Raw genomic sequence first — 22,521 nt, 5'->3', positions numbered from 1 at the left:
AAGATCAGCTGTTACCCTTATGGGAATCCTTTTGTGCTGTTTGTTGGTTTTCCCTTGATGCTTTCAATATTTGTTCTTTGTGTTTGATCTTTGTTAATTTGATTAATATGTGTCTTGGGGTGTTTCGCCTTGGATTTGTCCCGTTTGGGACTCTCTGTGTTTCTTGGACTTGGGTGATTACATCCTTCCCCATTGTAAGGAAATTTTCAACTATTATCTCCTCAAGTATTTTCTCTTGGTCATTCTTTTTGTCTTCCTCTTCTGGGACTCCTTTGATTTGAATGTTGGGGCATTTAACACTGTCCTAGAGGTCTCTGAAATTGTCCTCTTTTTTTTAAGTTATTTTCTTTTTTCCTCTCTGATTCATTTATTTCTGCTATTCCTTCTTCAGCGATCAATGCAAATAAATAGAGGAAAAGAACAGAATGGGAAAGACTAGAGATCTCTTCAAGAAAATTAGAGATACCATGGAAACATTTCATGCAAAGATGGGCTCTATAAAGGACAGAAATGGTATGGACTTAACAGATGCAGAAGATATTAAGAAGAAGTGGCAGGAATACACAGAAGAACTGTACAAAAAAGATCATCATGACCCAGATAATCGCGATGGTATGATCACTCATCTAGAGCCAGACATCCTGGAATGTGAAGCCAAGTGGGCCTTAGAAAGCATCACTATGAACAAAGCTAGTGGAGGTGATGAAATTCCCGTTGAGCTATTTCAGATCCTGAAAGATGATGCTGTGAAAGTGCTGCACTCAATATGCCAGCAAATTTGGAACACTCAGCAGTGGCCACAGGACTGGAAAAGGTCAGTTTTCATTCCAATCCCAAAGAAAGGCAATGTCAGGAAGCACAAGCTAGAATCAAGATTGCTGGGAGAAGTATCAATAACCTCAGATATGCAGATGACACCACCCTTACGGCAGAAAGTGAAGAGGAACTAAAAAGCCTCTTGATGAAAGTGAAAGAGGAGAGTGAAAAAGTTGGCTTAAAGCTCAGCATTCAGAAAACGAAGATCATGACATCCGATCCCATCACTTCATGGGAAATAGATGGGGAAACAATGGCAACAATTTCAGACTATTTTTTTGGGCTCCAAAATCAGTGCAGATGGTGATTGCAGCCATGAAAGTAAAAGACACTTACTCCTTGGAAGAAAAGTTATGATACACCTAGACAGCATATTCAAAAGCAGAGACATTACTTTGCTGACTAAGGTCCGTCTAGTCAAGGCTGTGGTTTTCCCAGTAGTCAGGTATGGATGTGAGAGTTGGACTGTGAAGGAGGCTGAGTGCCGAAGAATTGATGCTTTTGAACTGTGGTGTTGGAGAAGCCTCTTGAGAGTCCCTTGGACTGCAAGGAGATCCAACCAGTCCATTCTGAAGGAGATCAGTCCTGGGTGTTCTTTGGAAGGAATGATGCTAAAGCTGAAACTCCAGTACTTTGGCCACTTCATGGGAAGAGTTAACTCATTGGAAAAGACTTTGATTCTGGGAGGTATTGGGGGCAAGAGGAGAAGGGAACGACAGAGGATGAGATGGCTGGATGGCCTCATTGACTCGATGAACGTGAATCTGAGTGAACTCCAGGTGTTGGTGATGGACAGGGAGGCCTGCCGTGCTGTGATTCATGGGGTTGCAAGGAATTGGACACAACTGAGTGACTGAACTGTTCTTCTGCTTCACTAATCCTATCTTCTGCCTCCATTATTTTACTATTTGTTTCCTCCAGAGTGTTTTTGATTGGGTTATTCATTATATATTGACTATTTTTTACTTCTTCTAGGTCCTTGTTAAACCTTTCTTCCATCTTCTCAATCCTTGTCTCCAGGCTATTTATCTGCGATTCCATTTTGTTTTCAAGATTTTGGATGTTTTCACTATCATTATTCAGAATTCTTTTTCAGGTGGATTCCTTATCTCTTCCTCTTTGGTTTAGTGGCCATTTATCCTGTTCCTTTACCTGCTGGGTATTCTTCTGCCTCTTCATCTTGTTTATATTGCTGTGTTTGGGATGGCGTTTCTGTATTCTGGCAGTGTGTGGAGTCGTCTTTGTTGTGGAGCTTCCTCGTTGTGGGTGGGGTTGTACAGGTGGCTTGTCAAAGTGTACTGGTTAGGAAAACTTGTTTCAGTGTCCTGGTGGGTGGAGCTGGATTTCTTCTATCTGGAGTGCAATGACGTGTCCAGTAATGAGTTATGTGATGTTAGTGGGTTTGGAGTGACTTCGGGAAGCCTGTATATTGAAGCTCAGGGCTGTGTTCCTGTGTTGCTGGAGAATTTGCATGGTATGTCTTGCTGTGGAACTTGTTGGCCCTTGGATGGTGCTTGGTTTCAGTGTAGGTATGGAGGTATTTGATGAGCTCCTGTCGATTAATGTTCTCTGGAGGTTGGAGTTCTCTGATGTTCTCAGGATTTGGACTTAAGCCTCCTGCTTCCGGTTTTCAGTCTTATTTTCACAGTAGCCTCGACTTCTCCATCTATACAGTACTGTTAATAAAACATCTAGGTTAAAGATGATAAATTTCTTCACAGTGAGGGACATCCAGAGAGGTTCTCAGTTACATGGGGAAGGGAAGAGGGAGGAGGGAGTTAGTGGTGACCCGAATGAGTTGAGGTGGAATCCAAAGAGGAGAGAGCAACCTAGCCAGTAACACATCCTTATGTTTGCTTCACAGTCCGGACCACTCAGAGATGTTCACGGAGTTACATAGAGAAGAGAAGAGGGAGGAAGGAGACAGAGGTGGCCAGGACTATAAAGGGGGGAATCAAAAGGAGAGATACAGATCCAGCCAGTAATGAGTTCCTTAAGTGTTCTCCACCGTCTGGAACACACAAAGAGATTCACAGAGTTGAGTAGAGAAGAGAAGGGCAGGGAGGAGATAGAGGTGACCTGGTGGAGAAAAAGAAGAGTCCAAAGAGGGAGAGAGCAGTCAATCTAGTAATCTCACTCCCAAGTGAAAATGGGTACTGAAGATCGGGTTCTTAAAGGTACAAAATTGACAACAAATATCAAAATGCAAAGATTAGAAATCTAGAGTACAGGTTGGATTTTCAAACATACAATATTAAAGAAAAGAAAAAATGTCACAAAAATTATAAAATATATATATATGAAATTTGCTGATAAAAAATAGGGTCGCTTTTCTTTCTGCAAAGTAACAGTAGGTTATAAAAATTAAAGAGTAATAGAGGACTTAAAATTAATAAAATTTTTTTAAAATGATAGTAAAAATATATCTAGGACTTTCTCTGGTGGTGCTGTGGGCAGTATGGGGGTCAGTTCATTTTTGGCTAGTTCCTTGGCTTACATTTTCAGCTAGTTCCTCGGCTTATATAGGCCCCTTCCTGTGTAGTCGGTACTAATGACAGGATTTTACTCTATTGCACCTGTCACTTCCGAGGTGGTTCCCTCTGTTTTAGCTTCTTCTGTGTGCTGGTCTCCTCAGTGTCTGATTTCCTCCCTGACAGAAGGTGGTGGTGGACACCTTTTTAGGCTCACTTGTTCAGTTGCGCTGTGGGGACGGAGGGACGCTGCAAGCAGATAACACTTGCGTGTGCTTGCAGTGCCTCAGCCACACTGGGCCTGCCCCCGCTCATGGTGCATGTGCCCTCCCTGCCCACACTGCTCAGGCTCAAGATTGCTCTGCCTGGAACCATCCGAGGCCGGCCCTGGACTGCATGCACCTCCCAGGGTCTAAGCCGCACAGGTTCAGGCACTCGGGTAGTCCTCAGAGGCTCAGACTCGGTTTTGTGCCCTTCCCACATCTGAGCAGCTCAGGTGATAAGGTGTTTGGCGAGTGCAGTAGTTGCGACTTTAGCCACCCCCGTCCCTGCCGCTTGGTTTTCTGGATGTACAACCAGCGCTCCTTCTCAGGTGGATGTTGACTGTCCAGAACCCCAAGAAGTTTTAGCAAAGAAGCCTGCTTGCAGTTTGGTAGATAATGTCTCTCTGGGACTGCAATTGTCCCCTTCTGGCTCTGGCTTCCTGTCACCTGAGGGGGATGGCCTGCAGCCAGCCAGCTCTGTTCAGTCCTTTGTTTTGTGAGCAGGTCTGGCGGTGTCTTAGGTTAGGGCTTTTCGCGTGGTAGCTATCCCATAGTCTAGTTTGCTAGCCCAAGTTAATGCCCTCAGATGGACCAAGGGGCGTTCAGGCCGGGTCCTTACTCTAAGCAGTGCAGCCGGTGCCTCCTTGCCCAGCCCCCACTTGGCTAGTGGCAGGTGCAGGCGTCTGCTCTGCTTCTCCGCTGGGGGAGTTACCATTTGGCATGTAATCTGTGGGGTTTAATTATTTATTTATTTTTCTTCCCGGTTATGTTGCCCTCTGTAGTTGCAAGGCTCACCACAGACTCGGTAGTGAGAGTGTTTCCTGGTGTTTGGAAAATTCTCTCGATTTTTAAGACTCCCTTCCCAGGACGGAGCTCTGTCCCTACCTCTTTTGTCTATTGTCTTTTATATTTTTTCCTACCTCCGTTTTCCTGCCTCTATACTTCTTCCTACTTCTTTGGTCTTTTATTTTTTCCTACCTCCTTTCGAAGAACAGTGGGCTGCTTTTCTGGGTGCCTGATGTCCTCTGCCGGCATTCAGAAGTTGTTTTGTGGAATTTACTCAGCGTTTAAATGTTCTTTGGATGGGTTTGTTGGGGAGAAAGTGGTCTCCCCGTTCTATTTCTCCGCCATCTTAGGACTGCCCTTGCCATGATGTTTCTATCTGAAGCATTTGGAATAAAAGTCATGAAATAGATTATCTTTTGAAAATGGATTGGAAATGTCTTAGGGATTACATTTTGGAAATTAATTCTTTAATATAAATTACAATAGTTTTTTTACTTGTGGATTTGTTAAGCACTGTGTGGTTAAAATGTCAAACATTGAGACATACATCAAGAACTGTGACATACACTTCAGAAGAAAAAAAGAATGAAGTGGACTCTCACCAGAGGGAGGAGTTTTTTAAGAATTTTCTTTTTATGGGGAAGTACATGTAAGAGATAAAACAGATAATGATACAGAAAGGTCTTTCCATATCTGAAACCAGGGATAGAGTTTGGGTCCTGTGGAGATGATGTATATTTTTGACTGTTGAGAGACACAAACAGATTGGTGTTGGTGGTAGAAAGGAGGAGAAGATGTATTAAAGGAAATTAAAAGAATAATGGAGGGATTATCAGAAACAGATCTTGGAGGCTTGTAGTCCACAGGGTTTGAATATTGTTTAGAGTCAGCAGGGAGCCATTAGCATGTTTTGCATTAAGGTCTGACATCATTAAAATTATGCTTTAGAAAAGGAAGTTTACAGTCACAGATACATAAGGAGAAGGAGAGGGGCATGGCATTCCTTGAAGGACCACATAGTGGAAAGAAGCAGAGGAAATATGATGTAGAGCCTTTTGAAGGATTCTGTAGAGAAGGAATGGGCAAGGAAGAGAAGGTATACTAAATTTATGGTTGGATACTTTGAATAATTTCTATGGTCTCTGGGCTGTAGGAACCCAGTTGTTGTTCCTGGTTGTTTCGTTTGTGGCTTTGGATTATTTTCTGGTAAATGTATTCTAGCCATAGTGTACCAGTTTGATGGTTAAGCTTGCAGACTTTGATTGGTTGATCTGGATATCAAAGGTGGACTCAAAAAGGAGACTTGCTTTCAGTAGGATTTACCTACATGTGGGCGGGGCAGTTCCTCCAGGATCAAGGACCCAAAAGAGAAAAATATACTTCATTACACTACATTATTTGAAATTTTAACAAGCAGACATTCTGTATATTGTCAACAAAAATAATGTTATGTGTGATGGCAGGATTGAAGGTGAATTAAGAGAGTGGAGATAGGAAAAACCAGCCTTAAGTTTGTGTGGTACTTGGTGCTAAGAAACTCCAATACTTTGGCCACTGATGCAAGGAGCTGACTCGTTTGAAAAGATCCTGATGTTGAGAAAGATTGAGGGCAGGAGGAGAAGGGGATGACAGAGGATGAGATGGTTGGATGGCACCACTGACTCAGTGGATGTGGGTTTGGGTGGACTTCAGGAGTTGGTGATGGACAGAGATACTTGCAGTTTATGGGGTCACAAAGAGTTCGACACGACTGAGCAACTGAACTGAACTGGTGCTAAGTAAATCATGCTTTCTGCTCCCTCTTTCTACGCACTTGTTTTTCAGGCATGTGCTAGGTACTTTGCATTCTTGTATTTTAACTTCTTTTAAATAACTGGCTATTTCTTCTACCATAGATTAACTTTTGTAGATGACCATCATCTTTATGTTCAAATGTTACTATTTCAGTCCCTAGGAGAAAGAGAAACTCTTGCTTATGGTTTCAGACATCCTACGAGTAGAATCTTGATTTTATTATGTTCAAAGATGATTTTTTTTTTTCCCTAGCTGCTACCAAATCATTTGTTTCCTGGAGAATATAGATACACTCTGAGAATTATTTCTGCAATCAGAAGGTCAGTGAAGGGAAGTGATTGTAAGCTAAGCAGAAATCTCAAGCATGTTTATCATTGTAATAAAATTTTTATCTTTTACCCTTCTGTAATTCATTGGTAGAAAAATGATAGTCTGTATTAAATTCAAAGATGTAATAAGAATTTGGCTGGAATTCCCTCAATATAAAGTTTGTTAAACTTGAATCTTAAAAGAGTCACTTACTGTTAATGGAGAGGAAGCTAGAGGTTGCTTTCTGGGGTCCACAAATGTTTTGTATCTTACTCTGAGTTATGCTAATACAAAAATACACATATATAAATTAAACTAAACACTTAATATTATGCACTTTAATAAAAAAAATTACTGAATTGCAGCAGAAAAGAAACAGACTCATAGATAACAAACTATGGGTTGCCAGTGCAAAGGAGAGAAGAAAGATAAGGTAGGAAATAAAGAGGTACAAACTATTACGTGTGAAATAAATAAGCTCAAAGAAATGTTGTGCCACACAGGGAACACAGTCAATATTTTTAAATTATAAGTAGAATATAACTTTCAAATATTGTGAATCACTGTTTTGTATACTTGAAAGTTATATAATAATTGCCCTCAGCTGTTCCTCAATTTAAAAAAAGTTGTTTGTATAGGTTATACTGTGATTAAAACAAAGAGAAAGTCCCCAAACACTGTCAACCTGATTGATTTACTGCCCCTTCTTACGATGTAATTGTCCAAATACTTTGGGAAATCATGATGTTTCCTTTATTTTACATTGATAGGTTTCTGATTAATTGATAAATGTGCCCATTTCAGAAGTATAAATATCATGATATATGTAATATTTAATATTTAATGTAATATTTAATTAATATTTAATATATATGTACTATTTAACATTAAATAGTTTAATATTTGGTGTACTTTATTCCCTGGTTTAGGAGCTGTGACTGATGAGAATCAGAGGCCATGGATGAAGATGAACTTGAATTACAGCCACAGGAGCCAAACTCATGTTTTGATGGAATAGGTATATCTGTTTCTTGGTTGTTCCACTTTCCATTTGCCAGATTTGGAATTGTTTATCTATAGGATGGATTTTCAGATCCGTAATTCATTCATACTTAGGTATCTTATCTTGTAAAAACCTCGTTGCCAGCTCAATCTTGTCATCAATACCATCAGTATCAAATTCTTAGCTGTTGACTTCATTTTCATTTTTCCCAGTTAAGTCCTGTTAGTTATTTCTGCTGGTATTGGTTTTGTCTTTTTGCTGTAATGCATTTCCACAAATCTGGTGACTGGTAAAATGCATCAGTTTGTTACTTCACATTTTTGTAGGTTGGAAATTCATATACAGTGTTACTGAACTGTCATTTATGTGGAATTTCACAAAGCCAAACTCAAGAGTGTTGGCAGGGCTTCATTCCTTTGCTGATTGCCTTTCTAATTTTGCTTCTGGAGACTGCCTATATTCATTTTCATGTTTTACATGTGTTTCTCTTTAGCAGGAGCAAATTGAGCCCCTGTCATGTTTTGAATCTAACATTCCTTCCTGTCACATTTTCTTGACTCCAGCCAGCAACCCACCCAGGATAATCTGCCTGTATCTTCCATTGACACCCTTAATTCCATCTGCAAGATTTCTTTTACCGAGTCTTTTATCTGCAAGATTTCTTTTACCGTGTCTTTTACCTGCAAGATTTTCTTTTACACACATATTTTCTAGATCCAAGAATTAGAGTTTGGATGTCTTTGAGGGACCATTTTGCCTATCACTGGTTCCCAAACATTTAAGTCTCTTGTAAGTGTAAAATCCGTTCATCCTCTCCTGAGGTTCTCAGATTTGGTTTCCAGAATGCTCATGTGAAGTTAAGAAAAATCTAGAGAAAAAAAGTGAAGTTGCTCAGTTGTGTCCAACTCTTTGCAACCCCATGGCCTGGAGCCTACCAGGATTCTCCATGAGATTTTCCAGACAAGAGTACTGCAGTGGGTTGCCATTTCCTTCTCCAGGGGATCTTCCCAACCCAGGGATTGAACCTGGGTCTCCCGCATTTAGAAAAATCTAAAATAGCATCTAAATCAAATGTTCATGATACTCTGGGTATAGTTCATTAGGTATAGCTCCAGGTTTGCAGTTCCTCTTCATCTGCAGTCCTATACAGAAACAAGTTATCTACTCTCAATATAAATGGAAGGGCAGCCTTGAATATCCTGGTTCATTCAAACAGGGTGAAAGGAGGGTGAAGTGGTATTAATAAATGTTCAAAAATAATTGGGTAGGTTAATGCAGTACTCACCATTAGGTTTCATATCCTGGGCATTTAATGGCTGCCTTGAGTTATCCTTCCCTTTTTCATCAAAGATAGTGTTTTTTAACTGAGTAGTTTTGTCTGTGTGCTTCTTATTCCTAGAATATGAAATGCCAACTTTCCTTATGTTGTATTTTTTCTGTCTTCTTTACTCCAAGCTAATAATCCAAACTAGTATTGACTCTGAAAGTACAAAGTTTTAAAGAATTTTGTGAGTCTCTACTGTGTTTCATGGGCATTTTGTTTACTAGATTTACTAGATTCTTTACATGTAGATTTATCTACATGTCTTTTAGAAATAATATCACTTCTTTTTGACTTTTGCCAAGATAATTGAGGGACAATACCCTAAACACCTTAGAAGCATTTTAGTTTGTTTAAATGGTGTGAGACACAACATTTACAGCTTCAGAAAGACCTTGTTCTCAGACAGTTTGGTCTGTCTGAAATTTCAGGGAGTTATAGAGTCACAGACTACTTTTTCTATAGGAAGTTTTGTCCTGACATCACATCACCCCAGGTTTAAGTCTTTTTTCTTTTTTCATCTGTTGAGGCAGAATATCCCAAATTAAGTCCTTCTAGCTTTTTATTTATTCTTCTATAATTTACTTTTCTTTTCTTGAATTTAGCATACCAGCAGAAAGAAACCAGGTTATAGCAGTAACATTGGTGAAAGCTCCTGAGCTAAATATCTGAGTTAAATTTTATAAGTGACACTTTCTATGGAATTGTAGGATAGAGTTTTGCTAATAAGCTACCCGTCACAACATAACAGTATGTTCCTTTCTTTGGTTTTTGAATAACATATTCCTTTCTACGTTTTGAGCTTTTATTAGCACTGTTTGCTTTTTTTTTTAACTTGGTGGCTAATTACAATATTGTAGTGGCTTTTGCCACACATTCACATGAATCAGCAATGAGTGTACATGTGTCCCCCATCCTGAACCCCTCTCCCACCTCCCTCCCCAGTCCATCCCTCAGGGTTGTCCCAGTGCACTGGCTCTGAGTGCCCTGTCTCATACATCGAACCTGGATTGGTGATCCATTTCACATACGATAATATACAAGTTTCAGTGCTATTCTCTCAAATCATCCCACCCTTGCCTTCTCCCACAGAGTCCAAAAGTCTGTTCTTTACATCTGTGTCTCTTGTGCTGTCTTGCATATAGGGTCATCATTACCTTCTTTCTAAATTCCATATATTAATACTGTATTGGTGTTTTTCTTTCTGACTTACTTCACTGTCTATAATAGGCTCCAGTCATCCACCTCATTAGAACTGATTCAAATGCGTTCTTTTTAATAGCTGAGTAATATTCCATTGTATATATGTACCACAGCCTTCGTAGCCATTCGTCTGCCAATGGACATCTAGGTTGCTTCCATGTACTGGCTGTTGTAAACAGTATCAGCAGTATTTTAAAGTCTAGATATGTATTAACTATTTGTACATGGTGACTTAAGTGTTCTCTAAGTCCATACAAGAATTTTCTGCCTTGATTGTTTCTTCCTTCTGAGTTCTCACTGATGTGAATTGTTAACATCCATATTCCTGTTTGTGGTCTATTCAAGGGGAAATCAAAGCTATTTGACATTTGTAGGCATCTGTTACATTACCCCTCCACACTCTGGTATCCAAAATCTATATTCATTTCTATGCCAAACTCTAAACAAATACAACAGTTTAACACAGTGAAATTCTACATTTCACAGTTTCCATAGTCAGAAGTCTGTTGTGACATAGCTATGCTATTTGGTTTGGATTTCATGTGGCTGAAATCATGGTGTCAGCAGAGTGTTTCTGGGGCTTTGGGGATGAAACTGATTCCAAGCTAATTTATGTGGTTGGCTGAATTCACTTCCTTACCTTTGTGGGGCCAAAGTCCCTATTTCCTTGTTGGCTGTTCTTTGCTCCTTGCTAATTGTGTACCTTCTGCTTTTCATATTCCAATACCTCCCTCCCGTGCCCACCTCCAGGAACATAGAATTACATGTCTCTCAAAACTAATGTTCTGCTTCAACTCTCTAATGCTAGTCTACGGAATTTCTTTGCTTTAACGGTTTGTGTAATCAAATTGGACCTACCTAAATTTTGTAGTGAAACCACACTGTTTTAAGATTCCTTTAATTTATGCCCAAACTACTCATGTCCTACATACATCGTAGTTTGATACATTCACAATTCCAGCCATTGGGACATTGACATTTTGCAAGGAGGATAGGTCAGGGCAGTCTGTGTACCACACTGGTTTTCATACCAGTCCTACCACTTAACCCAGGCACTTTTATCGCATTCTTAACCTATTATATTAAATTATTTTCCTCAAAGTTATTTTTTTCATTAACTTTGCCACTAGAAAATTAATCTAAAGTAACATATGGATGGTGTCAAATGTGTGTTCATCATGGATCCAGAGATAAAGTATAAACCTGAAATCTTTTGTTTTGATAGTGTCCTACTTATATAGCCCTGTTTCTCAAAAGTTTTCCTGAAAGGAGCCTTGTGCATCAAGCAGATGGACTCTTGCTTTATTCCTCCAACTGCACAAGAATGATGATATTCATGAAGTTATAATAGTGGGAAAAAATATATGACATTTACAAATTACCCATGGTTCTAAGTACAGAATATTGTTAAAATGATTAACACAAGTTCTCTTACACATTCTTGTCTTAAGGATTTCATCCATTGAATTTTATATGATCATATTGCTATATATTAATGAAACAGTAATTAACTTTACCAGGAAATATGGGAATTTTTAACATGAGGTTTCTAAGTCCTATGTATGTGTGTATGTTTCTTAAACAGTGGGGGTTGGTCTTTTTGGTAATTTCTGCTTGATAATAGTGCCTCCCTCTTTGATCACTTGAACATAGTGAAGTGTAGTTGAATTACAGTTACAAAAATAAAATTAAATTTAAATTTAAATGTAAATTAAAATTTAAAATATAAAAATTAATTAAATTTGTAAATACTATTCGTGTTTCTCCACAAGTTTCTCCAAAGAAGTCACAGTCTTTGGAGAAACACACATAATAACTTAAGGGCACAAGGAAGCCTGGGTGAGCATTAGCAAAGGTAGATGGAAGAGCTTTTGTATTTTAACCCTGTTTATTAATACTCTGTTGTTTATCTTTGAGCCAGGCACTTCATCTTATCAGGTCTTCCATTTTCACGTGTCCTAATTATGAAACCTCTCATTAGAGTTTTTTCAGAACACTTCCCTTACACTTGCATTTGGTCATCACAACAGTCCCGTGAGGTATGCATGGCAAATACTACTGTCCTCATTTCACTGATGAGGAAACAAAAACTCAGAGGGTAAATGACTTGTCCAGGGTCACAGATTGAATGTCCTAACTGTTCTCTGATTTAGACCTTTTAAAATCAGTTCTCTTTTAATGCTTTTTCACAGTCATGTTTTTAAGATGGAGTTTAAAGTTATCTATTGCATAATGTGAATTATTACAAACACTGAAAACAAATTATCATTGAATATTTTGTCAGAAGTTTTATAAAAAGAAAATGTCCTTTTGTTATTATTTCTACATCTAATTAGATGGGTATTTACTTGTTTAAAGAGTTATTGCATGTTATATTAGGCTTCAGTCATTCTTGATCTTTTTTGTTTGTTAAAGAGTCTGCTCTCAGAGCATGCTCATTGACATAGGGTCATTGGGCTAGGTATCTGTGTAAATTCAGCTTCTCTAAGTCACAGCCAGGAACACTAAGGCAACCAGAGTAGCTAGTTAGCTAAGACTTCCATATCTTTTTTACTGCTCCAAGTGCCAAGATACCAGATTTGTTTTCGTTTATCTATGTCATGTTTGGTTAGGGATATTTTCTTCTTTTCTCACTTATGACATTCTTGTGTTGTGCAAACAACTGTGAACTTGGTGAAGTCCTTTAATCTTGTTGAGCTCCAATTGATTTCACCTCTCTATCTTCACTCCTTAACTACAGAATGGAATACACTAGAGTTACTTATATTCTGGGAAACTACCCTGGAGATGGAAGGGTAAGGGCTCAGGAAGAGGCTCAGTGGAGGCAAAATACTGTGAACTTGGTCAGGACCCACAGAGACCAACCTCAACCTCCACTGCTTCATGCAGCTGCACATTTTTCCATCTTATGGGTCCTCAGAGATTCTTAGTTGTCTTTCTTATTTTCCCTGTAACTGTGGTGTTCTGTCTCTTTTCATTCATGTGCCTGTCCTTTTCGTTGCTGGGAACTTTTTCTTTTATGACTGCCTTTCTTATTTTTCTATTTCTTTACACGTTAATTGTTTGGGGTTGAGTAAAAACAGTATTTGTGTTAATACTTTATTTCTTAAAGCTGTTTTAATGTTTGAGAAAGCGAAGTATATGGTCTGTTTTCCTGGTGGAAATGAAATAACATTAACATCATTTGAGATTGTCATTCATGCCTGCCTGAAATTTGTCATTTTAATTTTTGTATTTTTAAGGAACTGATGCTACACACATGGATGGTGATCAAATTGTTGTGGAAGTACAAGAAACTGTTTTTGTTTCAGATGTTGTGGATTCAGATATAACTGTGCATAATTTTGTTCCTGATGATCCAGACTCAGTTGTAATCCAAGATGTTATTGAGAATGTTGTTATTGAGGATGTTCAGTGCTCAGATATCTTAGAAGAAGCAGATGTGTCTGAACATGTCATCATTCCTGAGCAAATGCTTTCCTCAGATGTAACAGAAGAAGTGTCTTTAGCACATTGCACAGTCCCAGATGACGTCTTAGCTTCTGATATTACTTCAGCCTCAATGTCTATGCCAGAACATGTCTTGACCAGTGAGTCTGTACATGTGTCTGATGTTGGACATGTTGAACACATTGTTCATGGTAGTGTAGTAGAGGCAGAAATTGTCACTGATCCTCTGACAGACGACGTAGTGTCAGAAGAAGTATTGGTAGCAGATTGTGCCTCAGAAGCAGTCATAGATGCCAACGGGATCCCTGTGGACCAGCAGGATGATGACAAAGGCAACTGTGAGGACTACCTTATGATTTCCTGTAAGTCCTGGGGTACAGTGATTGTCAAAGGTGTTTTCAAAGGCTGTCTTTCCTAACTTACATCCGGGGAATATTTTCTTGTCTTAAACTTACATAAAATTAAGATAAATCTCTTAGGCTTGTTTGCATTATTGTTATAGTTTGGTTCCTGTCAGATAAGCCAGAATTAAGGAAAGTTAAATGGTACAAAAATAAATAGTTTTTTTAATATAAGGATTTAGTAGAAAGATAAAAGCTGAAATCATGGAAGATGTAATGAGGCTGTTACCTGCTGTTTTATAATTATCACTGAAATTTGAAAGAGTTTCAGCTTGAAAAAGAAACTCTGTCTTTATAAATGTAGTTACTTTTGTACTTTATGGTCTTTATCCACACCAGTGTCCCTCTTCTCCTTGAGTGATTATATTTTAAAAAATAAATCCTCTTTTGGCTTGGAATTATATTAGTTTAATGCTGTGGAATAAAGTAGTAATGTACAAGAGTGTAAACAATTAATTTACTTAGGTTTTAGATTGATTAGGAATTTAATACCATTGATTTTGCATTCTGCTCATAGCTGTTAATGGAATACTGGGTTTCTTCATTGTATTTACCTTAAAAAAAATGTTTTTTGTTTAAAGTCACCTGGGAAATAGAGTTTAGCTTATACTTTTATGTCATACTTGTAATAGTAGAATCACAGTTTGTAGGAGTTTGCTCTTTTCTAACTTCAGTTTTTCTATATATTCCTTTTATTAATGAGGTTCACTTTGTTGACTAGCTCTGTCATCTAGCTACTGATTTAAATTACTTGTTTATCCTAAATTGCTAGGTCATGGGACAATTGTTTTCTTTGGAAACAAGTTCTACTGTGTAGATGGAGTTAAGAGGTTCCCATTAATTCTGAGCATAAATCTTTATCCCTCTGTCTTGAGCACAGCACTGTTAAAAGTTACTGCACAATTTTGGGGGGCAGAGATTGTAAGCATTTGTACATTTCTTTTATAGTCAGGCATATCATATGGCCCAACTTTATAATTATAATTTTTAATACTCAAGTGAACTTGCTTAATAGCTGTCACAAATCTAATTGTGCTGGTTTAATAAATATTCATTAAACTCCTTCTGTGTATAAAACCTTATTCTAGATTTAAGTATTGAGGTTCTTAATAATTTACAGTTTCTGACCTTGATTGTGTGTTCTGAAGAAAATGGGATATGGTTAATATTTATCACAACTAATTTAGGTTTTAATTTTAATGAAAATTTAATTAGAATATAAATTTTTTAAAGATGATTTTATCTAGAGATTTCTATTTCATTGGTATGTATTTGTTTTTGCCTTCTATGAAATATACTTTTTATTCTCTATTGTTATTTAAAACTCTGTGGGGAAGAGAAATGCTTGGCACCTGTTTGTTATGAATGCAGTGAAGTTATGGTCTAATCTGATTTCATACATGATAGAGAAACCTGAGATACTGTTATTGACTTTTAATAATAATAGGAAGTGTCTCAGTTCTTTGAATGTATTTATTCAACATATGTAGATCAAAGAATGTAACAGATGTCTGTTCTCTTTCTAGAAATGTTAATCAGTTATTAAATCTAAATGCCTAAGTTTTTATACATTTAGTGTTGATCTCATCAATTTTCTTCCTTCTGAAGATCTCCCTTAATGACTAAGAAGAATTCTCATTTTTTATTATATAGTAATGTATCTAGACACAAATGATTACTTTTACAGCACAATGGCAATATATAGACTTGCAGTCTAGATGCTGTTGTTGCTTTTAAATTGACCATGTCTTTCTTGAGGATAGAATTTGGTGCATCTTACTTGTTTTAGGTATCTCTCCCATCAAACTCTAAGCATATTAGGTATGAATATTTATTGAATATTGAACACATTAACTTTATGGCTGAAATTCTGTTATTATCATGACCCTTACAGGGCCATCTAGTTTAGATGTTTTAATCAGTTGACCTGGTATTATGGTATTAGTTTCCAATTTATGACTGGTTATATTGAACATTTGCTATAAAGAGGTTCTGTGATGAGTGAGTAAATGAAGCCCAAACCTTGCCTAATGCATAAACTTAGATGATGCATACAATTTATGGTATTATTTATAAGAATACAAAGGATGATAAAATATTTATTTCACTTATCTAATATTCTTAAATTCTGTGTTTTTATTCCTTTGTTCAATAGCTAATTGGACATGTTATATACCTTACCATTGTAAGCTCACTACCAGGTGCTTTCTGTTTATCTTTTTAGAATTTATTTTTAATTAGCAATAATCGCGCCTCGGATAAACCTCATTGGCTACGATACTGCCACTGCGCAAAGCTAGAATTTATTTTTAAATGGTAAAAGAGAATAACAGTTTAACATACATAGAAATTGTTTCTGAAAAATGAATAAAGATATTTTAGGGATTATATCCTGGTCAGATACTTTCTTTATTTTTGGTTTCACTCTGTCTTTGTTACTGCACATGGCCTCTCTCTGGTCGTGATGAGGGGAAACTACTCTGTAGTTGTGGTATGCAGCCTTTTCATTGTGGTGGCTTCTCTTGTTGCCGAGCATGGGCCCTGGGGCTTGGGGGCTTTGACAGCTGTGGCATACAGGCTTTGTAGCTCCATAGCATGTAAGATCATCCTAGACTAGAGATAGAACCCATGTACCCTGCATTGGAAGGCAGATTTCTACCCACTATACCACCAAGGAAGTCTTAATCGGTTTTTTAAAGTTTGTTCTAATAAGATACAGAAACAAGGTTTTGTTTGTTAGGCTGAAACTGATGGTTTTTGGTATAAGGACTCTAAAATGTATTTAGGGAATGTATACCAGGTGTACACTGTGTCAAAGGAACTGTTACTCAGCAATAAAAGAAAGTAAATACTAAACTGTTAAATTCAGGAAATCATCATCAAGGTAAAGGTCACTGTGTTGTCACTCTAATCCACTGTATTGTCTGTGTACAAAAGTCTATTTATTGTTTTTTTTTGGCTGTACTGGATGACGTGTGAGATCTTAGTTCATAACTAGAGATTACACCTGCACCCCCTACAGTGGGAGCATAAGTCTTAACTACTGGGACTGTCAGGAAAGTTACCTATATATAACAAAATTTTAAATGCATGTCAGTTTAGTTTAGTTGCTCAGTAGTGTCCAACTCTGTGACCCCATGAATTGCAGCATACCAGGCCTCCCTGTCTATCACCAACTCCCAGAGTTCACTCAAACCCACGTTCATCAAGTCGGTGGTGCCATCCAGCCATCTCATTCTCTGTTGCCCCCTTTCCTCCTGCCCCTAATCCCTCCCAGCGTCAGAGTCTTTTTCCAGTGCGTCAGCTCTTCGCATGAGGTGGCCAAAGTACTCGAGTTTGAGCTTTAGCATCATTCCTTCCAAAGAACACCCAGGGCTGATCTTTAGAATGGATTGGTTGGATATCCTTGCCGTCCAAGGGACTCTCAAGAGTCTTCTCCAACACCACAGTTCAAAAGCATCAGTTCTTTGGCGCTCAGCTTTCTTCACAGTCCAATTCTCACATCCATACATGACTACTGGAGAAACCATAGCCTTGACTAGACGGACCTTTGTTGGCAAAGTAATGTCTTTGCTTTTGAATATGCTATCTATGTTGGTCATAACTTTCCTTCCAAGGAGTAAGCTTTTAATTTCATGGCTGCAGTCACCATCTGCAGTGATTTTACCCATGACAAAAATTATACTTTTAGGAATTCATATAGATATGCTTGCATATGCATGAGATTCTGAATATTTACCCAGAAGCTCTCAGCAATTGTTCTGCAGAGAAAGAGAAAGAGAAATCACTCAGTCGTGTCCAACTCTTTGTGACCCCCTGGACTTTAGCCTACCAGGCTTCTACATCCAGGCATTTTCCAGGCAAGGTACTGGAGTGGGTTACCATTTCCACTGCAGATATGACTTGCAGGGAGACATTTTTTATTGTATATCCTTTGTACTGTTTGAACTTTATACCATGTGTAAACTAGTTGGCAAAACACTTAGAAGCAGGAATAAGAGTTAAATGTGTCATTAATTATCAGTCTCCTGGTCATGTTTTAGAAAATTACAAAAATGAAGTGGTTAAAAAATTGAATTAAACATCATCACAAAATTGATAGAAACTAAGAGGTGACTTTTAAATTGTTATAAGACAGTAAATCTTGAAAGCCAGGCAGAGTTGATTCTTATACAAATGGTCTTTCCTCAAATAGAGTAGCGGCAGTTTTCTCATTAGGAAAAATGGAGGCTAGAAGACAATGGATAATGTATTCAACATGTTAAAAGTTGAACAAAGATTGCCAACCAAGTATTCTCTAACTAAAGTTTTAAAAATAAAGGGGAAATTAAGGCCTTCACATGTTAAAAGAAAAGCTGAAGTAATCAAGACTTGACTAGTGTTGGATAACGATAGGCATGTAAGTGAATGGAGTAGGGTCCCCACATATAAATCTGTACGTCTGTGGTCAGTTGATTTTTCACAAAGTTGTCAGGATAGTTCAGTAAGGTAAAAAATAGTCTCTTCAGCCAATAATAATAAATACTGGGATAACTGTAACTGTCCTGGGATAATTTTACATCCACATATCAATGAATGGAGTTGGGCCACTGTCTGGAACGTATGCAAAAATAACTCAGGACTTCAATGTAGGATTCACTGATGGCACAGTGGAAAAGAGTCCACCTGCCAATGCGGGAGACACGGATTTGACCCCTGGTATGGGAGGATTCCAGATGATATGGAACAACCAAGTCTGTGCACCGTAACTATGGAGCCCACATGCTGCAGCGGCTTATGCTCATGCCTAGAGCCTGTCCTCTGCAACAGAAGAAGCCACTGCAATGAGAGCCTTGGGCACCATAATGAAGAGTAGCCCTTCTCACTACAACTAGAGAAAGCCTGTGCAGAGCAAGGAAGACCCAGTGCACCAAAAAACAAAATGTTGAGTATTTTTAAAACTAACCTTAAAAAAGAAAAAACTTAAATGTGGGAGTTTAAATTCTAAAATACTGAGAAGAAAATTAGGTGAACGTATTAAATTGAATTATTAATGGCAGTAGCTTCTCAGGTTTGGCACCAAAAACCACAAACAACAAAGGAAAAATGAATAGAACTAAGTCAAATTTGAAATTGTTTTTGTTTCTTAGACACTATCAAGAAACTGAAAAAATAACTCAGTGTTGGAGAAAATTTTTCTATGTATTTCTGAAGCCTGTATTCAAGGGTCTAGGAACCAGATTATTAAAGTTTTACAATTCAGTAAAAAAACCAAAAAGACAACCTAATTTTGAAAATGGGCAAAGAACTTGAGTGGATATTTCACCAAAGGAAAAAGTAAGCATATAGAAGATCAATGTTATTAGTTGTCGTCGTTAGTAGTAGTCATTAAGTAGTCACTAAGTTGTGCCCAAATTTTGTGTGACCCCAGCCACAGAAGGGTTCAGTCAGGCTCCTCTGTCCATGGAATTTTCCGAGGCAAGAATACTGGAGTGGGATACTCCAGTGGAATACATTTCCTTTTCCACAGGATCTTCCCAACCTAGTGATCAAACTTGGGTCTCTTGCATTGGCAGATGATGAATTTACCATCTGAGCCACTTGGGAAGCCCATTTACTTGTCATTGCAGTGTGTGTGCTCAGTTGTACCTGGCTCTTTATGACTCTGTGGACTGTAGCGCACCAGGCTTGTCTATATGTGAGTTTTCCCAGACAGAATACTGGGGTGGGTTGCCATTTCCTTTTTTAGGGGATCTTCACTACCCAGGGATCAAACCTGGATCTTCTACAGACTTATTCCTTAACTGATGAGCTGATGGGGAAGCCCGATTTCTATTTTACTTGGTAGAAAAGGAGAAAAGGGATGTTTTTAGGAAGATAAATTGGTAGCAGTGTCAGGGTGATAAGTGGGAACCCTGGAGAGGGAAGATCCAGTAGATAATCATTAGGTTTCTGGGATCTGAACAGTGATTTGATAAATCTTGAAAGATTAGGCAGTTTAAGTAAATGGAGAGATAAGCCATATGTTTGCATTTTATATTTTAACATATCATAACAGATGGTAAAAGATAGCTCAGTTTATGAGTTTATGAGGTTAGTTTAGAAAAAGTACAGTACCAGTGCAAATTTGATACCATTTTTTTTTCATGTAAAATCATAAACAATTTTTTTCCAGAAGTTTAGAGAAGTAAGATAACATAACCTGGTGAAAAGTAAAATGAAACAGTTCTTGAAGACATCTTTCTCATTCCTTCTCCATCAGCTTTTACTTAGTAAGCTTTTGGCAGTTAACATGCCACCCCGGAACTTTCATTTCTTTATCTGTGAGAAGGGAGACAAAATGTTTAGAACTGCCAAAGAAATTCTAAAATGCCATGTGTAGAAGGTAGCTCTGATTAGAAGCAGTCCTAATTTCTAGAAATTACGCTTTCTGTTTGGAGTGGCCTGATTTGAAAGCTCTATTTCTTTCTTGTTACGTGACTCAATTTAATGCAGGCTTTAAGTTTTAATTTTAAAATTAGTTTTAAAATCAGAAGTTGAGTAGTAACAGGACACCTGTATTTTTAAATTTTTATTTTTTAATTTGGTGCAGAGGAAGAGCTCTGCTGTGGTTGGTTGGTTTTTATGGCCACACCACAGGACTTGGAGGATCTCAGTTCCCTGGCCAGAGATTGAGCCAAGGCCCAAGCAGTGAAAGCCTGAAATTTTTAACTGCTTGGCCACTAGGAAACTCCCTTAATTGCATATTTTTAAAACCATAGACACAACTAGAAGAATCTTTTACAAGCTACAGGTAAATATGTGATATTTTGGAATTTGAAAATTATTAAACTTCCTAGTCCTCAAGAGTTTTATTTTATGATTGCCTACAAACCACTTGTAAAATAATCAGGTATGTTCTCACAGACACCGAACATTAGATTTTTCAGTACCTGACTTCACTGGTATCTCAGCTGGTAAAGAATCTGCCTGCAGTGCAGGAGAGCCTGGTTCAATTCCTGAGTTGAGAAGATTCATGGAGAAGGGATAGGCTACCTACTCCAATATTATTGAGCTTCCCTGGTGGCTCAGATGGTAGAGACTGCCTGTACTGTGGGAGACCTGGGTTTGATCCCTGTATTGGGAAGATCCCCTGGAGAAGAGAACAGGTGCACACTTCAGTATTCTGGCCTTACTAATTCCATGGGCTCTAGTCGAAGAGTTGGACACAGTTGAGCAACTTTCACTCACACTTTGAATCATTTTTTTCAGATTTGCCCAAAGAGGCCAGCTTCATCTGTAATTAAGGTTCTTAGTGGTTGGTTCTTCAAAGAATTATAAATTTATTCTGGATTTTCCTACCTTATTTGCTGAGATCTTCACCCTCTAATGCTATCTTAGTTTGAAACCCCCAAGTCACTTTAAGGGAAATAATCTTAATTAGGTCTGATATATTACAGTAGTTTGATACGTAGTCATGCAAAAATACTCAGGTTTGGGGGAAAAAAAAGTCTGTGTACACATCAGACCCAGAGTTAAGGACACCATACCTTTTTGTCCTCACAAGCTGTATTTATTAAACATTATCAAGACATTTTAGATAAACTCACAGTTCAGGGAAGGAGGAGTGGGTGTGTGTGTGTATTTATTAATAATTGCCAAGAGTTCAACAAGCTGGGCTTTTTGAATCTTGGTACCATCATTAACTTCTTATCTACCAACTTGTTCTCCCACAGTCATCAAGTTCTTTTCCCAGTCTTACCAGTCTCTTACTTTTAAACTTGAGTCTTTGCCCTCTCTTGTGTATATGTGCTTGAAACCACAAGTCAGGACTTTTTTTTTTTTTTTTTTCTTGCTTTCTACATTTCTTACTACTGTCCAGCCCTCTGCCCCAAACAATGCACCTACCTTACTGTTGCTGTTTACTTCCAGGACTCAAAAAAAACAATGTGCATCCTCCGGGATAAAGAAATTTTCTTGATCTTTGTTTCTAGTCTCTTTCTAGCCAAGATCCTGATGTAGCAGTTCAGTCTTCTAATTCCAGAATCTCATTTTCTTTATTATCCACAGACTTTGAACATGCTGATACATTTTTTTATCAGATAGTAATCACTTTGATTTAGCAGTCCTTTTGGATTCCTGCTCCTTTGTCCTCCTTTTTTAAACTAAGCGTTAAAGAAATTGAATCTTACATCAGATGCTTACACCTGCTTCAGTCTGACCCCCACAGCGTTCACTAAAACACTTTTCATCAAGAACATCAGTGACCTCTGAGTTACTGTAGGCCAATGTAGTTGTTCACTCTTAACAATGTTTGGGTGTTGTGTTACTGTATGGGTTTATAGAAGGATTTACCCTTCCATAAGATTTCAGAATGCTGTTTGAAAGCAGTTTTATGAAGTAATTTCTTAGGGAAAGTGATAGTGTTTATTTGTAGTAAGCAAGAAACTAAAGTGTCCATTTTTCATGAGTGTAATACCAAATTTATCTGAATATTCTACATAAGAATATTTTTCACTTCTGTATAAGAATTAGGTTAAACAGAGGTAATTTTTTGATCTTTCAAGGGAAATGGTGGATGATTTGGAAAAGTATTTTAAACATATCAAACTCTAAATTCTTTATAAACCATTGTTAAGAATTTAAGGCATAAAAAATTACATAGTCAAAACCATCACCACAGTCTTAGGTGAATTGTACTTGAGTCATGAACATATTCAACTTGTCAGTTTTCAGAGAAGCCATC

The 22,521-nt window shown here is 37.8% G+C and overlaps 1 protein-coding gene and 1 pseudogene across 11 annotated transcripts in view; one reads left to right on the top strand and one right to left on the bottom strand.

Moving 5' to 3' along the window:
* Positions 1 to 22,521, top strand: part of LOC132659061 (zinc finger Y-chromosomal protein) — an 80,686-nt gene that overhangs the window by 47,458 nt on the left and 10,707 nt on the right. For 5 of the 11 annotated variants that reach the window (XM_060408708.1, XM_060408706.1, XM_060408709.1 and 2 more), the window contains 3 exons: positions 6,383 to 6,450; positions 7,369 to 7,457; positions 13,209 to 13,778. In XM_060408708.1, the coding sequence (XP_060264691.1) occupies positions 7,397 to 7,457; positions 13,209 to 13,778 (631 nt within the window). In that variant the 5' untranslated portion in view covers positions 6,383 to 6,450; positions 7,369 to 7,396. The remainder of the gene's footprint in view (positions 1 to 6,382; positions 6,451 to 7,368; positions 7,458 to 13,208; positions 13,779 to 22,521) is intronic. The other 6 variants (XM_060408711.1, XM_060408707.1, XM_060408714.1 and 3 more) reach the window with 3 other exon arrangements.
* On the bottom strand, positions 16,033 to 16,115 carry LOC132659086 (U4 spliceosomal RNA; annotated as a pseudogene).

The sequence above is a fragment of the Ovis aries genome, chromosome Y (genome assembly GCF_016772045.2).
Source record: "Ovis aries strain OAR_USU_Benz2616 breed Rambouillet chromosome Y, ARS-UI_Ramb_v3.0, whole genome shotgun sequence".
Taxonomy (NCBI): domain Eukaryota; kingdom Metazoa; phylum Chordata; class Mammalia; order Artiodactyla; family Bovidae; genus Ovis; species Ovis aries.
This window is presented reverse-complemented; position numbering and strand designations above follow the sequence as displayed.